Raw genomic sequence first — 17,071 nt, 5'->3', positions numbered from 1 at the left:
AGGAGTTTCAAGCGTTTAAATTTCAGATGCATCTAGACAATGGAATTATTTTTAAAGATTTTTATGTTTTTCCAGTTATGCTACTCTAATAACTGAAAGATAACGAAAATATAACCAAAATTAAATCCTGATCTCAGTAAATCTTGTCTTAAAGAAGTAAATGGTCTTGATCAATCCCAAACAGAAAATTTAGAAGGAGTGCTGGAGAGGACCTGCACCGCTGGCAGGTCTGAAAAGGGGAGGCCTGACACAATGCAGCCTCTGCTTGTGGACTATGCACTAGAGAAGCAGGACCCCAAGGTACCCAAGAAAGTGAATACCGTGAAGTCTTTAAAAGAAATCCGAGCTCCATTCCAAAGAGAGCTACCAGTCCTTAGATAGTGTGCAAACCACTATAAGGATTTAGGATTCTAGAGCTAGTTCTCACAGTTTCAACTATTTTCAGATCTTTGTCTCCTGTCCTTAGCAAGACATTAATTCTACTTAGAAAATAGGGTGGTTTTTGTTTGATTTTTGCAACCAGTGGAAACCTCAAGTCCTTACAACCAGGGCCATAGAGAAACAATTATGGCTGATTTCATGACAGCAACCTGGCCCTTTTCTAACCAATGGCCTCTTTGCTTATGTTAGGTGTTTTTTTAATGGTTTCCTATCTACATTAAAGATTTTGAATTAACTTATCCCTAACACTTATTGCTGATTATTTTCATATTTCCGCTTCACCATCACACGTTTGGATAAGAGAGTAAAGGATACCGAGATAAAAGCAGATGTTTATACTGTGCACACAACTGTGCACGCAACTGGAAGAAATCTACATTTCTTTACTCCTGGGATCACGGCTGCACACACACTCACGAAAACACCTGCTCATCTCTGCACCCTCCAATGCCTACTTCCTGAAAATCAAGACACTGCCTTTATTCTCACTGGTTGGTCAACTCAGGCCGGAAGGAACAACCGCTGGGAATGACTTACAGTTTTTGTAGCTCTCTTGGATACTTTGGGAATTTCAATTTGCCGAAGAGTCTGTGAAACGTCAGCAATGCTTTTATGTCTTATTAATGCGTTTTTCCTTTTAAAGGAAGAAAGAAACAGTCAACATACACTTGCCCGAGGGGACAGTAGTTATATTAGCACAGAGCTAGACTTGAAACATCTAAATAAAGGCCAGTCATAGTTAGGATGGTATGAGTTCACAACAAAATAATCGATCCCAGCATTTCCAAAAGTAACTGCTATAAATTCAACTGTTATGTACAACGAAAAACATCAAGGAAGAAAATAAAAAGAAAACCTCAGAAAGTCAGCTGGAACCCTAAACTCATCTCAAAAGGTTCCGAGTTCTGGGTGACCCCCATGATGGAGAGGGAACACAGGGTGGGCCGCATGATCAACACACATCCTGTGGGCCGTGTGCGCCCGCAGTGTCAGAGCTTGTCAGGACCCAGCGACTGGCTCCTGGGAGTCTGCCAGGAGGGCTGCTAGTCCCTCCCTATTATAGACACAGACAGCTGGGCTGTGGCTTGAACGCGCCCTTCGTTGGAAACCAAGAGTGTGTGTAGCCCTGTAACTACCTCCTCTTCTTGGCTGATCTGGTGCGCAGCTCCTCCAGCTGGTCCGACTCAGTGCTGGCCGACACTGACCTATTAGCACATGAGGTGAGAGGCTCGGAAAGAAGGGGTGACTTGCTCTCCTGTGTCAGGGAATCATCACTGAAAAAGTCGGCAGGAAGGACACTGGCCAGCTTCTGAGGGATGGCTAAGCCGAGGCTGTCATAAAGCTCCCCGAGTGTCTTTGGGATGGAGTCAATGTACCTGGGAACAGATGGGTACGATGTGGTCGCCACCCTTCTTCCCCCTCCTCCACCCAGCATGAGGAACGGGCCATAAATGCCATAGTTATGAGACAATGCCACATGCAGTTCTCGGCAGAATAATTTTAAACTTAAACCAGTAGTTATCAAACTCACAATCCCAAAATTTCCTCCAGAAAGCCGGCCAGGTACGCTAAGTCCTCTGTCAAACACACTATGCGCAACAGATCCGCCACCTGCAGGAGAGTTCAGGATCACCACCCACTGCTGTGGGGAAGCTGGGGGCACCCAGTGCCTTCCCAGGGGCGCCCGCTGTACACTCACCTCTTTCACCACTTGCTCTGCGTCACCCGCGTGTTCCTGCGCTGAAGGGCACTGCAGACACATCTCCAGACGAAGAAACACCTGGAGCTGGCACCTTGGGAGAACAGACACTTGGTCATATGTACGTTGCATGCTGCGAGTGCTCTCCTTAAGCAGAGATCTGGTTATGCAGAAACCACCACAGCCGCCTCTCAGCAACGGTGTGGCCATTAGGCTGACTCAAACTGCACGAAGGAGCATCATCCGGAATTAGCCACAAAGGCCGCTTGAAGCAACTAATGCTCTATTTTAAACTGACACAAGTGAATCCTGAGCTTTGCCTTGAAGTATTGGTAAAGAGAAAAACAAAGAAAAAGGTAGTTACTTACTCTCTGACTTTTTCTCCTTTATCCGGGTTCTTCCCTATATTCTGTCGAAGACTTTTGCTAGTCTTTAAGAGGTTATTTTTTATTTGATTCAGGCAGTTCACCTGAAAGTACAAAATTATTGCATAAGGGAATGTTAAGTTACTTGTCATTCCTCATTTTTTTCACAGCTACCCAATGCCCTAAGAAGGGAAGTACATTCCCTTATAAAGCTCCCCTTTCTGGTCTCCCTGGTGGCACAAAGGGTTAAATCTCAGCACTATGAAGCTATCGCCAGTCTCTGCAGCATGAGTTCAATCCCCAGGCAGGGAGTTAACCCACATGGTACAGCAGACCTCTCCTGTCTCGCCCGCTGCTCCCCTCAGCAGTGCATTTCAGCGGATCCACCTGTTCTGCTTCCCACTCAGTCTCTGGTGAATCCTCTCACCCCAGCACCTCTGCCCTGTACCCCAGTTCTTGCATGCATAAATAAATCTTTAAAAAAAAAATCTCTCCTTTCCTTCAGATGAATGAAAAATAGTGAAATGAATGTTCTTCTGTCTTTAAAAAGAGCTTGGTAGAAAAAGCACTTGGGAGCACATGGGCTCTGACACAGCAACTCTGCAGATCTGGATTTTCTAGAAAGGAGGACCCTACGAAGCAGTTGGCTGAGAAGTCTAAATGGTCAAAGATGGTTCCATCTGTTCACCTCAGAGAAGGGACTGGCCGCCCCCAGTAGCCAGGAACAGAACAACAAAGCGCGGTCGGTCTCATACGCTTCCTGAGCTCAGGAGTCGTTTGGAAAGCTTTTAAAAAGCACAGATGCCTAGGTCCCACCTTCCAGCCTCGCTTCAGCTGGCCTGGAGGGAGTCGAACACCAGCATTTAAGAAAATGTCCTAGGTGAAGTCTAGGCGCAGCCATGGCAGCCATGCAGCAGCTCGCGGCTCATGTGGGGAGAAAAGCCAGGCCCCAGGCCTCCCACCTCACCTTCCACCAAGGCCTTCTGAGTTATGCTCACCCCTGTGCTCACCTTATTTCTGAATTACATGTGGCATAACACACTTACAAACATACCAACTGAACCCCCCAACAAGCAGCCAAGACCACACCCTGACTCTTACTTCTAGTCCCTGGGTGCCTGTGGACTTGAGGAACGCTTTAATGGTGGAGACCATGTTCTGAGCACATGGATACAGCGCAATTTCCCCTGCGGCCACGGTCTTTTGGTAACTTTCATGTATGTAAGATAGTAGCTCCTTCTCAGTTTTAAATTCTGTGAAAAAAGTCACATTGGTCATTACATTCAGCTGAAATCATCAGATTATTTAAACCACTGATTGCCTATTGAGAATTTTTGCCTCTTGGGGGACACCTGGTTATGTCTGGGTTGCCATGACTGTGGAGAGAGGAAGGGAGAGGCAGGCTCCCAGAGTGCGGAGGCCTGGGATGAACCCAGGGCAGCCCCACAGCACAGAATTATCCAGCCTGAATGCAACCATGCTGACACTGAGAAAGCAGATAGTGGTTAATTTTAACACTTTGCAAAACAAGTATACATGTTATAAATTTAAGGGTGACTGCTAATGAAAAAGAAACTACATGATCTCCAAGCTTAGCAGAAAGGAAAAACAGGACAAAGAAAACTTGATTATTCCCATGGTCTGCTAAAAAGGAAAAAAACAACAGAAGCACAATATAAAATACACCTGAGCTTATCAGGAACCATAATAATCATAAACACACACTCTACAAATACATTTGCTGGTCAAAAGATGATTCTTTAAAAAGCTGAAAAGTCTGAGGCAAGATAGTATTTATTTATTTATTTTTTTAAAGATTTATTTTGATTTATGTATATAAGATCTGGGGTGCAGGCCAGAGGTGCGGGGGGTGAAAGGATTCACCAGAAACAGTGGGGAGCAGAGCAGGCAGAAATACACTCCTGAGGGGAGCAGCGGGGAGACAGGAGAGGTCTGCTGCGCCATGTGGGTCAACTCCCAGGCATGGGATCGAACTCGTGCTGTAGTGGCTGGCGATAGCTTGATAGCACTGAGACTTTAACCCCTGCGCCACCAGGAAGGCCCAAGATAGTATAATTTAAAATGAGACAAATGTAAGCAATATTATTAGTATTGAAGAGATAGAGGAGGGATTCAAACTAGTATTATGAAGATCAAGGTTCATTTTTTTCCTAGATAACTTTTCGTTGAAAAGAGTATCCTCTTACATGGATGGCGCTGGGAGGGATCATGCTCAGCGAAATAAGCCAGAAAGAAAAAGAAAAATACCGGATGGTCTCACTCATAGCAGGAATCTAGAAAACTTAAATAAGGGACCAGGAAAATGAGTAACTATAAGAAAGTGAAAATCAAAATCAACAAAAAACTCTGAACCAGAGACACTTTTGGGGGGGTGGGTGGCGGGAGGGGAGGGATTGGGGTCAGAATGAGGGGGTTGCAATTGTATGGGGAATATAAAAATAAAATTTATTATTTAAAAAAAAAAAAAAAGAGTATCCTCTTCCCAATGACTTACTAGAGCACCTCTGTCAAAAACCACTTTAACACAAGTCTAATTCTGGAAAAAATCTGGTTGAGGCCACACTGTCTGGGCACTTGCTCCTGCTCTCCTTTCAATGCACTATAAAGAGACGCCCTCCCCCTCACACGTCCTGTCACCGAGGGACCTAGCCTGCACAAGAAGAGAACTTTAAAGGAGTTTCAGAATTTTCAAAAGAACGCAAGGTGATATGTAAAGTTTGTGCCCAAAGCTCACAAGCTATTGTCACAACCGCCCGCAGGACTGTTGCTGAGAGCGCAGATGTGCCCTCAGACTCTGAAACAGGCCCTAATCCAACCAATGTCTGGAAAAGAAAGCCACTGGCTTCAGTGCCTTTCCAGCACGGTCCTTCGTCCTCTGACTCTGCTCACGGCCCCTTAGGAGCCAAAGCCTGTTCCAGCCCGATTGACCTCCCTTTTTGGCCCCAACAATGCTTTACTTCCTGAACGAGCAAGCGTTCTCTGTGATAGACGCTTGACTCTTTGCATTAGGTTTATTAGTTCATTATATACGTCTGTTCCTTGTTATTACCTTTGGAGCTAATCACACCAGCAACATCACCTTACTCTTACTGTGGCCCCTGGGACACGCTGTCGGGTGTACTCAGATGGCCAGCCTGCAACCTCTACTGGGGAGGTGACTGGTGTACTGGGGCGGGGGGGAGGTGAGGTGTGACCCCCCCCCAGATAGAGGTGCTACAATGAGGAGTACCTTTAGCTTTGGAGCTCCTCAGCACCCTCCCTCTGCCTTCCAATCTATCAGTTGCTCTCCCACTGGCCATCTTCAGGGTGCCTTTCTCCCCACTGGCCTCTGGACTGCCGTCGGGATGCAACTTCTGAGCCTTTACGTTCAGCCTGGCGACATTCAGCATCTTTAAGGAACGGCACATGGTGTTCATCTTCTGCCTCACTGGAGTACGAGGGACGCCTCCTGGCAACACACCATGGGAAGAAAGGAAAACCTTTTACTTCTGTGAAACCAAGAACTGAAACTTCATGCAGATGAAATATTTTGTGGGAGGACACTGGGACGAAGTACAGGCCTTCAGAATCTTTCTACCTACAATAGAGGGTAGAAAGAGTATAGCACAAGTTCAGAAACAAAACATGTCAGTGTGGTGAGGTGACTTACAAAAAGCAAATGCCAAACGGCCCATTCCGGTGCTACCCAGGGGCCGCTGGGCTGAGAACACTACTCTGGAAGACAGCAATCTGCATCAAGAGCTACCTTCTTGCAATTTTTTTTTTTTTAAAGATTTGTTTATACAAGAACCGGGTTATAGGCCAGATGAGTGGGAGGGTGAGAGGATTCACCAGAGACAGAGCCAGGAACAGAACAGGCAGACTGACGAAATACACTGCTGAGGGGAGCAGCGGGCGTGGCAGGAGAGGTCTGCTGCGCCATGTGGGATTCTCGCCGGCCTGCCGGGATCAAACCCATGCTGCAGAGGCTGTGGACAGCTTCACAGCGTGGCACTCAACTGCCTGCACCACCAGGGAGGCCCTTGCACTTTAATACAGTAACTTGGCTCTGGAAATTTTTGCTATGGAAATCACTCAAAGAATAAGTCATATGCCTATTCTCTATAATGATAAAAATTTTTCCTTTTTTTATAACAATAAAATTTGAAAACAAGATGAAAAGTTACCTTTTACAGAAAAATGGAAGGAACTTGAGGGGAATCATGCAAAGTGAAGTAAGCCAGAAAGTTAAAGACAAATACTGGACAATTTCACAGTTGTGAGTTTAGAAACAAAGCAGATGAACTTGATAAAGCCAAGTAATTATAAACTAGCAACACTGTAACTGCTCTGGATGGGGGAGAGGGGTCAGAGGTATGAGAGATGGCAGTGATAAAAGTAAAGAACTTTAAAAATTTTTAAAGGTTGTAAACAACCCAAATGTTCAACACACATATTTTGTAAATTTTGCTGAGCATCGAGGCGGAACAGCAGCAACAAAGGCAAGGCAGCAGGCACACACGCAGACAAAGCCAAGTGCCAAGTCACATTTAATGTATCATGACTGAAAATGAAAATGGTTCACTCACTAAGCTAGCGTTACGGATTTTAAAAAATTATTGCACTAACGTCATAATTTCCAAATACGAAATATAAGGATTTGTCCTTCTTTACTCAGCTACTATACCACTCTCGCTTCAGGGAGTGTCAACCTTTTCAAAGAGCCTCCATAAAGACCGCCTCGGGGACAGCTTGTGTGCCTACGTTTCTTTCTGCTGTCCTCCTGGTTGGTCACGGTGGCATCTTCCCGAGACCTCCGCTGGTAGAGCTCAGACAGGCACCGTGTGAATTCACTGTCGACTGCGGAAGACTCCTCCTTGTGGGACGAGGCAGCCTGCAGTAACCTGTGAACAAGCCAAGATGTCGGGGTGAAGCTGAAATTCTGACTTCCCAAAATGTTTTAAAAACAAGCAACAACAAAGTTCACTCTCCTTTAAAAGCGAACCCAAATACATCACAAGATGTCATCAAAATCTTTTTCCAGGAGGGAAAACACCCTTCATATCACAAACGATTTGTCAAAAGGCAGGGCCAGAAGCTACCTGTTCCTAAAACCATCAGTCATTACAGTATTGACCTTTCTAAATAGGATTCATTTCCCAAGACACAGGTCTCATTTAAGAACTCCACCCCCAGTCTGATTTTGCTTTTCACATTTAGTTTTTTAATGTCTTATCACTTTATCATCATGGATGCTATAAAACAGAAATATAATTTTTGCCCTTTTTCTTCTGTGTATTTTTCAGTTTATTGAGTCATGTATTCTTTCTTTTTTCAGCATTTTATAATGCTGTCCTTTGTCATAGGCAAAGCCCCCCTAGGCAAAGTGTGGGTCACTTTGGGGGCTTATTCTGTTCCATTGGTCTATTTGCCTATCCTTGCACCAATACCACACGGCCTTACTCACTAGAGCTTATTCAATTTTGTTATCTCCCAGGGGTAAGTGTGCCGACCTGCTTTGTTCTTAGCCCTTTTGAACGGTACCATATCAGTGCATCAGAAAACTCAATATTATTATGTGTCAATTCTTCCAAGCTGACCTACAGACTTATTGCATTGTCAAAACTCTTAACAGACTTTTTTAATGGAAATTAACAGACTGGTTATAAAGTGCACATGGAAAGGCAAAAGATCTAGAAGAACCAAAGCAGTTCCGAAAAAAGGGCAAAAAGGACCACAGCCGAGAGGACTTAAACGGCCTGATTTCAGTACTCAAAGTCAACTCAATTGACTTGATATCACAACATCAGTTGATATTACAATATCTACATCATTTCTGGACTGATTCTTTCTAGAGAGACCTGCACACTGGCAGTAAACTGATTTTCAATGGAGGGCACAGTAATTCAATGAGAAAAAGACTGTCTTTTAACAAATGGTATAGAAGCAACCTTGAATTTACCTCTTAATGAATTTCTGCTGTACCTTTTACACTCCTAATATTTTCTATTGGTTAACCTTGCTATAGATTATTCCACCTAACTCCTCAAAGAACCATCTTTGTCCCCGTTGCTCTCTATTGCTTGTTTCGTATTTCACTCATTTCTGTTCTGATCTTTACAACTTCTGATCTTTGCCTGCCTTTTTTTTTTTTTAAAGGTTTATTTATTTATACAAGCACTGAGTACAGTCAGAAGCGTGGGAGGGTGAGAGAATTCACCAGAGCCAGAGCGGGGAGCAGAACAAGCAGACTGACGAAGTACACTGCTGAGGGAAGCAGCGGGTGTAGCAGGAGAGGTCTGCGCACCATGTGGGACCCTCACCAGCGAACCGGCGCTGCAGAGGCTGCAGGCAGCTTCACAGCCCAGTGCTCAACTGCTGCGCCACTGGGGAGGCCCTGCCTGCCTTCTTAATAAAAAATAAATACCGAAAGAGTTTGCTTTATGGTATTATTTCCTATGTTAAACCATGAGGTAACTGGTCTTTAATTTTTCTTCCTTAAAGGACAGTTTAATTCTGTAAATTTTCCATTAAGTATAAATTTAGTTGCATTATACAAGTCTGCTATTTTCCATTTTTATTGAAATTTAATATTAAATATTTTCTGATACCCGCATAAGAGAACATCTTACTTTTAGAATTAACATTTTCCCACCTTTTACTGTACTAAAATGTACAATATAAAGTTACCATCTTCATCACTTTTAACTCACAGTTCAGCGACATTAAGTGTATTATAATGCGGGGCCTCCCTGGTGGCGCAGGCGGGTGAGCGCAGCGCTGTGAAGCTGTCCAGTGGCAGTCTCTGTAGCGCCGGTTCAATCCCTGCTGGCCTCGGAGCAACCCACATGGCAAGCAGACCTCTCCTGTCTTGCCTGCTGCTCCCCTCAACAGTGCATTTCGTCAAACTGCCTGTTCTGCTCTCCCCTCTGTCTCTGATGAATCCTCTCACCCTCACACGCATCTGGCCTGTACCCCAGTTCTTGTATAAATAAATCTTTAAAAAAAAAAAAAGCGTATTATAATGCGCCACCATCACCAACATTATTCTCAGAACTCTTTTCAGCTTTCAAACTGCAACTCTACACCCATCACAAATATTCCCCCTCTAATCAGCTTTAATACTGTGGACAACAGCCAGGAAACGTGATCTAGTAAAACAAAACAGACCCACATGCAGACAACTGAGAGCCGATCTCAATAACCAACACCCAGAAGAAAGAAAACATTTTACCAAAATGACTCCATCAGGTCTGAACTGGCGCCGCTGAGGTTGGAGCACGGGAACCAGCTCTCCACGACAGCAGGGCTCCAGCGCGTGGTCCGGCGCAGCTCCTGCTGGGCCCACTCTGGAACAGGAGGGGCTGCGGGGCGTGGGAGCAAGGGAGGCGCGGCAGTGGCATCAGTACCAAAGCAGACCAAGCACTTGCTCCCCCTTTGGGCTGCTGAGATCCCCCAAGAACAGACGAGCGGGATCACTAACCACCCTTCACCGCCTCCCGCGCCGCCACTGCCCAGAAGGCAAGAGCACAGGCTTCCTGTGTGCCTCACCCGCCCAGGGCCCTGCCACCTGCTGCCGCCTGCACCCTTCTCCCCTGACCCTTCCTTCAAGCCTTGGCTCACGTCCGTGTTCTCCGCTGACCACCCTACTCACACTGCAGCCCTCTGGTTCCTGAACATTCCCCATTCCTTTCCTCCTGCTCTGTCGCTTGTTTATACTCTATAGGCTCCTTATTCATTGTCTTGTCTCCCCAACTAGATGTTAAACTCCATAAGAACCTTTGTTTCGTTCTCTGATGTATTCCCACAACCCAAAACAGTGTGAACATAAAGCAGGCACTCGGCAAACCCACTGAGCACATGAATGAGCATGACTATCATGAGCACATGATAGCACACCCGCTGAGCACATGAATGAACATGACCGGACCGACCTAACACAAGCGAGGCTGGTGCCACACAACTAACAACTCACCGAGCTGAGAGGCTGAGGGACTCACACGGTTCCGCTGCAGCCGTTACTAGAAACCAGTTTCATCTTATGCTTTTGATTTCAACCTTGTTTCCCAGAGCCCGTGGCCTCCTCAGAAGTGCTTTAGGACTTCTATAAATAACGGAGTAAACTGCCAGGAACCTTGCAGCTTGCTTTTATCTGTTTTACACGCGATCCTGGAGCTCTTCTAAGAGCATACTGGAAAAAAGGTTCTGCTGCCCTAGACTATGCTAGTTAGTGGCTCAGGTGCTTACCAGAAGCAGCAGGATCTTTGTGTGAACTGTGACTGTTACTCAACACATCGTCTAAGACACTGGAGAAAAGAGAAGCTGTATCCTGGGAGCTTTCTGCTTCGAGCGTGTGGAGAAAATGTCCTTGGAATTGGGCTTCCTCGGTACGGAACACAGTGAGGATTGTAGCGTTGACAGAGAGTGGGGAAATAACTCCAGTGACAGGGGGCCAGCCCTCACCAGGGTCCACATTGACAACCTACACGAGAGGTTTCCATTAGCTGTTGTCAGACACCTCAAGAAAAACTGTTTAGTGAAGGCAGCATGGTAGCTCCCCATACAATGATTATTAATAAAAAACTGTGGAACAGACTTGATGAGTATTAAGAGCTAGACTCCAACTCACAGACCATATAATCCTGATCCCTCAGTTTACCAGTAATAAAAGCCTAAGGCAGCCAAGAATATTTACCTAACACTACTTGTGCTTATTGTAGCCCACGGAACCCTCACCACCATGGAGGTCAAAGTGACTGCCATCCACGCGAGAGAGGCGGGGCCGAGGCCAAGGGACACGTCACCTGCTTAAGGCCACCATGTACCAAGGAGCAGAGGTCAGGCATGTCTGACTTCAAAGCCTGCGCTCCGCACAACGGGGCCACAGCAGCACTTGGGGGCTGGCTCAGGCCGTGCCGTGGGAGGCAGACCAGTCCAGACTGGCCCAGCGCACAAGTCAGCAGCACTCTTGGAACAGTATCTAACCAGAGAACAACCTGGTTCTCCTTTAGAATGTTTTACAGTGGGATTTGGAACGCAGACACTTTCTGACGTTACGCGGCAAGTGACAAAGCAAGATGAGGAGTTTGTGGAAAATTTAAAAAGCAAAAATCACCTTTAAATAAAATCTGGGTGCATACGTGTTCCTTTTCAGAAGACACTTCAGAGTTGGCGTAACCACAGGACACTACTGTGTCCAATTTTACAGTGTAGTCATTTTTTTTTTTTAAAGATTTATTTTTATTTTATTTATTTATACAAGCACTGGGTACAGTCAGAAGCGCGGGAGGGTGAGAGAATTCACCAGAGCCAGAGCGGGGAGCAGAGCAGGCAGAAGGACCGAAGTACACTGCTGAGGGGAGCAGCGGGCGGCAAGAGAGGTCTGCGCGCCATGTGGGACCCTCCTCCGGTGGCCGGGGAGCAGCCGGGGATCGAACCGGCGTCGCAGAGGCTGCGGGCAGCTTCGCAACCCAGCGCTCAACCGCTGCGCCACGGGGGGAGGCCCAGTGTAGTCATTTTTTAAAAGATGTATTTACTACGGGAAGGCAATAAATACATAAAATTTAAAAAAAAAAAAAAAAAGTTCATCAGCCACCTCGGCACCCTAACACAATCAACTCTGGCCCACTGCTTTTTTTCTCTGTATGAGTGTAATTTAATTGGATTCAGGGAACAGCAACTTTATAAATGGTCTCTTCACTAATGAGCAAGCATCGTCACCACGATACCATACGTAGACAACCTTTTTTGCAAGCACGTCATCCATCTCACTGAGAGGATGAGACAGACACAGGGCAATCCTTGGCACGTATAAACACCCTTGTTTCACAAGAATAATGGCAATCATGGGGGTGGGGCGGACACCTACCAGATGCAGGTCTTCAGCAGTCAGCCTGCTCACCAGCTGCTGGAACAACCCCCTTTTGGCTACCGAGTCCTCCTCTGGGATCTGCAGCATCCAGCTGTCAGTGGCCAAGGTGCTGCTTGCTGGCAGAGACCACTGGGCCACTGTGCCCTTTAGAAAAATCCTTACTGGCTTTTGAAAATGTCTCTGCTGCATGGCCAAGGGCTCCAAGATAACTGCCCATGTTTCTTGACTCTCTTTGCCTATTAATGAGAAAGAATAGGAAAATTCTAATAGGAAACAGTTCATGAAAAACATTTAATAGTAAGAAGGAAAACTAAGCTTTTCAGCTGAGCTGCTAGCATCGCAGACTGAGCTCACACCTCATCCTGCTGAGTAGGCCGTTGCGCCACTTCACTTAGCTCCACAGGAAAAGCCATGCACGAATGAACTGCAGGGCATGACCTAATGTCAGAACTTCTCCATAATTACTGTTTAGAAGTATCCGTGCAATGCAGACTTACAAAAAAGACGTCGCTTCTTAAACCCATTAAATATGGGGCCTCCCCGGTGGCGCAGCAGTTGAGCGCTGGGTTGCGAAGCTGCCCGCAGCCTCTGCAGCGCCGGTTCGATCTCCGGCTACTCCCCGGCCACCGGAGGAGGGTCCCACATGGCGCGCAGACCTCTCCTGCCGCCCACTGCTCCCCTCAGCAGTGTACTTCGGTCCTTCTGCCTGCTCTGTTCCCTGCTCTGGCTCTGGTGAATTCTCTCACCCTCCCGCGCTTCTGACTGTACCCAGTGCTTGTATAAATAAATAAATAAATAAATAAATCTTAAAAAAAAAAAAAAAAAACCATTAAATATGATACATCACACCTTAAGAGATTAAATTCTAAAGAATTCAGTCCCATAAATTAAGAATTTCAATAAGGGACCTCCATGGTATTGCAGGGGCTAAAGTCTCAGGGCTATCAAGCTATCGCCAGCCACTGAGGCCTGAGTTTGGTCCCCGGCCATGGAGGTGACCCACACGGCATGGCAGACCTCTTCTATCTAGCCACTGCTCCCCTCAACAGTGTCTTTCAGTAGATCTGCCTGTTCTGCTCCCCACTGTCTCTAGTGAATCCTCTCACGCCCTGCATGTCTGGCCTACACCCCAGTTCTTGTACGCATAAATTAAAAAATCTTTTAAAAATATCTGATAAAATTTCAATAAAAACAGAATTTAGTTTGATGCATACATTTCAACATAGTGTGTGAATGTAGAACTAGTAAGAAATGAATTCACCACATAGTGAATTCATAGAAATGAATTCACCAAATCATATAGAAAAAAAAAATTACAAAGATTCCAACATGCTGGCTCTTGTTGGTAATAAGCACCATTTTTAGCTTCCTTTGACTAACAATTTATCAATCTCCTCTATGAGGCAATGAAATCTTACCACCCACTTGCTTGGGCACTGGACAACATTAATTCATTGCAAACAGCTGGGGGGGGGGTCTCTCAAGCCACTCAATCACTTACCCACGGACCAGTAATGATACTCGACCAAGTCAATCCTATCTATGGTACCTCCGATTGTGTGGAAGTGCTTTTCATTCTTTTAACTATCAATATAAGCGTTCATTGAGGCCGAAGTTGCTGGAAATTCTAAAGAAGTTAAAAGCAGGAGCCTACCCCTGAAAGATGAGTGTTACAAGACCAACTGCCCCAAATATCATTCACTTACCTGCAACAGGGAGAAACAAAGTTCCTTCCACCCGAGGAAACGAGGCCTCATACTCGGGCGACTGATGGAGCAAACGGTTTAGTGTGGAATCAGCTGGCAGAGCCGAAAGCCACGGAGAGAGGTGAGGCTCATGTGGCAGCTTCCTGCCGCGCGGAGTCCTTCCAGCTTTGGCAAAATCCTGGCTGAAGGTCTCAGACGGCAAGATGGTACCCCCGACGTGGTGGAGTAGTTCACATACTGTCCAGTACCCAAGGTGGTCTGGGGATTCCCACAACTGAAATAAAAATTACCAAAAACCCCCCAGGTTACTGCAAATTAGGCATTCATGAACAAAGCTGAGGGAAATCAAGAGAAAGTAAAGAGATGCCTGATGCCTACGTTAAAGGATCAAATGAGGGGATCTGCTGACCTAAATAGCAGCCAGACTGTTACTACCCGGCCCGAGAGTGTCACTCCACGGTATGCTGGAAACAAGTCTCCAGTTAGCGAAACAGCAATTCCATTCGATTTTCACTCACGTAACAGAAGTAATGCAAATTGCCGGGCAAATGTGTCAGTTACAATTAATACAAAACCTTGATACGTGAACAAAATCACCCTGTCCCACACAATGGGGACCACGTATGGTGAGAGCGAGGCAGGCACAAGTGCCCTGGAAGGTGACCACCGCTGGCCTGCCTGCTCAGGGGACTGTGGGGACAGAATTGGTCTCGCTTCTGCTGTCACTGAAGGCCTGGTGCTCTCTCTCTCTTGGACTCCTTAGGGCCTGGGCCCTGCTCAAAGAAGTGTCCTTCCAGAGCACGTGTCTGATCATGCCACTTCTCTAGAACTTTCAAGGGCTTCCCCTGCCTTCACCATAAAGTATCTGCTCATTTTCAATTTGCCATCTTGTCCTTTAACCCACTCCCAGAGTAATGGCATGCATTATAAGAGGTGGAATCACAGCTCTCACTTGGTTAAAGGACCTTCCTATCCAACCCAGACCAGCTTGGCCCTACAGAGACCCCCAGTTTCTTGACTCCTCCCTGGCTTGCCTCGCCCCCAGGGCCTCTGCACGCCTGCCTGCTTCTGAAACAGGAGCTCATCTCCAGCTCAAGTCTTTGCACCTGCTCTTCTCTTTGCCTGGCACGTCCTTCCCCAACCTTCATGTCCCACCCACACCGCTAACTACCCCACTTCTCTGCTCCAAAGGGCCTTCCCCACCATCATCCTTCTGCCTCCTCTGCCCCACCCCAGCCTCCACCCCAGCTTTATTTTCTCCAGCGTGTCCTCTGCCATCCTATCACTTGTGTACCCCTTTAACAGTAAAAGAGAAACCCCACTTGGGCTGACCACCACGTCCCCAGGAGCAGAAACAGCTGAGCGGATCCTCCATGTGGCTTCTCAATATTGGATGACTTAAACGAAGGGACAGGAGGAGAGTAGGGATGGTAAAAACAAACTTTCCACAGCACTGAACAGGAGGCGGGGCCTCTGTCCCATCAAAAATCCAAAAGGGCCAGTTAGGACTGTCAGCACAGGAAGAGGCGCTCAGTCTGCCAACAGTCTTTGTCCGCTGACCGGTCTACAGGGGAGGACAGAGGCGGCGGGGCTGGAGCACAAAGAGAGCGAGCACCCCAAGAAGAGCTTGGAAATTCAGAAGCGGGGTGGTTGTGCCATTTGGGGAAGGCCTCGGCTGGCCTTCCGGGCGACTGGACAAGGCCCAAACGAACCCTCAGGACCTGTTGCCGTCGAGGAGGTTCGGAGAGGCTGGACTATGGCCCGCGTCGCGGCCACTGGGAAGGGCCTTCCAGGCTTCTCCCGGCTTGGCGCGGAGGACCTTGGACTCGTCGGCCCCTGCGACCCCGGGCCTGCTTCTGAAGGGTGCCCCGCGGGTTATGCGGGGCTCACCCTGGGCCAACCCGCCTCTCTGCCGGCGCTGCTCAGTGGCCCGGGGCCGGGCGCGCGGCCTGCTGGAACTTACCCGGGCCCGCTCGGTGGTGTCCACCCAGTACAGGGTGATCCTGCGCGCGACCATGACCTCCTGGACCCTCCTGGGCAGCAGCGAGTCCATCACCTGCGCGCGGCTGGGCGGCGGGCCCCGCGCCTGGGCCTGGCCCCCGGACGCGAACTGCAGCAGCTCCCGCCGCGAGTGCGGACAGGCGGCCAGCAGGAAGACGGCGTTGGCGAAGCCCCCGAGCGCGGCCGCGGCCTCGCCCTCCACGTCCAGCAGCCGGGCCCCGCGGCGGCGCAGCGCGGGCTTGGCGGGCGACGAGATGTCGGGCCGGTCCCACTCGTAGTCCAGCAGCGCCTCCAGCAGCGCGCCGCGCGTGTGCGCCGCCCGGGGCGCCGGGCCCGGCAGGTGGGCTCCGGGCGCGCCCGCCGCCAGCCGGGCCGCCAGCGCCGCCTCCAGCTCCTGCCAGGCGCGGGCGCCCAGCTCGCGGAAGTCGGACGCGCGCGACGGCCCGGGCCGCGCGCCCTGCGAGTCGAAGAACCTGAAGGCCCAGCGCACCCGCGCCAGGCCGAAGCGGCAGCCCAGGTGCGTGAGCAGGCGCAGGGCGGCCCGCCGCACCGGGCCCTGGCCGGCCGCGCCGCCCGCCGTGTCCAGCAGCAGCATCACGTCGTGGCAGCCGGCCATGGCGGCCGCGCCCGCCCGGGCCCCCGCCGCACCCGCGCCGGACGCCGGCTTCAGGGAGGCCGCGCCATCCGCCGCTCCCCACACACAGGCCCGGTCGAATGGCTCCCGCGCTCTCCGAGGGCTGCTACCATTGGCGGAGCCGGACGCCTGGGCCAGTTTCTATTGGTCGCTCTCTTTACGTGAGCGACGTGAGCCACGTCCATCCTGGGCGCTGATTGGTCGAGCGGTAGGGCCCGCCCCGGCTGGCCGGGTGGAGGGCGTGTCCGTGGGCGGGGCTAGGTGATCCGGAAGAGACTCCCTGCTCATTGGCTGGGCGTACGTTTTAAAATTTAAAGAGATGGAGCTCGGGCTCTCGTCGCGAGAAGCCCCGCG

At 48.7% G+C, this 17,071-nt stretch overlaps 1 protein-coding gene across 1 annotated transcript in view; it reads right to left on the bottom strand.

Annotated features, from left to right (window-relative positions):
- TICRR (TOPBP1 interacting checkpoint and replication regulator) overlaps positions 1-16,699 on the bottom strand; it is a gene marked incomplete at both ends in the record, with an annotated part of 30,538 nt that extends 13,839 nt beyond the window's left edge. The window contains 13 exons of the mRNA XM_084254078.1: positions 979-1,075; positions 1,578-1,817; positions 1,973-2,052; positions 2,141-2,234; positions 2,509-2,609; positions 3,607-3,758; positions 5,756-5,974; positions 7,270-7,409; positions 9,740-9,869; positions 10,753-10,987; positions 12,374-12,612; positions 14,083-14,356; positions 16,046-16,699. Of these exons, the coding sequence (XP_084110204.1) occupies positions 979-1,075; positions 1,578-1,817; positions 1,973-2,052; positions 2,141-2,234; positions 2,509-2,609; positions 3,607-3,758; positions 5,756-5,974; positions 7,270-7,409; positions 9,740-9,869; positions 10,753-10,987; positions 12,374-12,612; positions 14,083-14,356; positions 16,046-16,699 (2,655 nt within the window). The remainder of the gene's footprint in view (positions 1-978; positions 1,076-1,577; positions 1,818-1,972; positions 2,053-2,140; positions 2,235-2,508; positions 2,610-3,606; positions 3,759-5,755; positions 5,975-7,269; positions 7,410-9,739; positions 9,870-10,752; positions 10,988-12,373; positions 12,613-14,082; positions 14,357-16,045) is intronic.
- Between the last annotated feature and the right edge of the window lie 372 nt (positions 16,700-17,071).

The sequence above is a fragment of the Talpa europaea genome, assembly GCF_964194135.1.
Source record: "Talpa europaea genome assembly, chromosome: 14".
Taxonomy (NCBI): Eukaryota; Metazoa; Chordata; class Mammalia; order Eulipotyphla; family Talpidae; genus Talpa; species Talpa europaea.
This window is presented reverse-complemented; position numbering and strand designations above follow the sequence as displayed.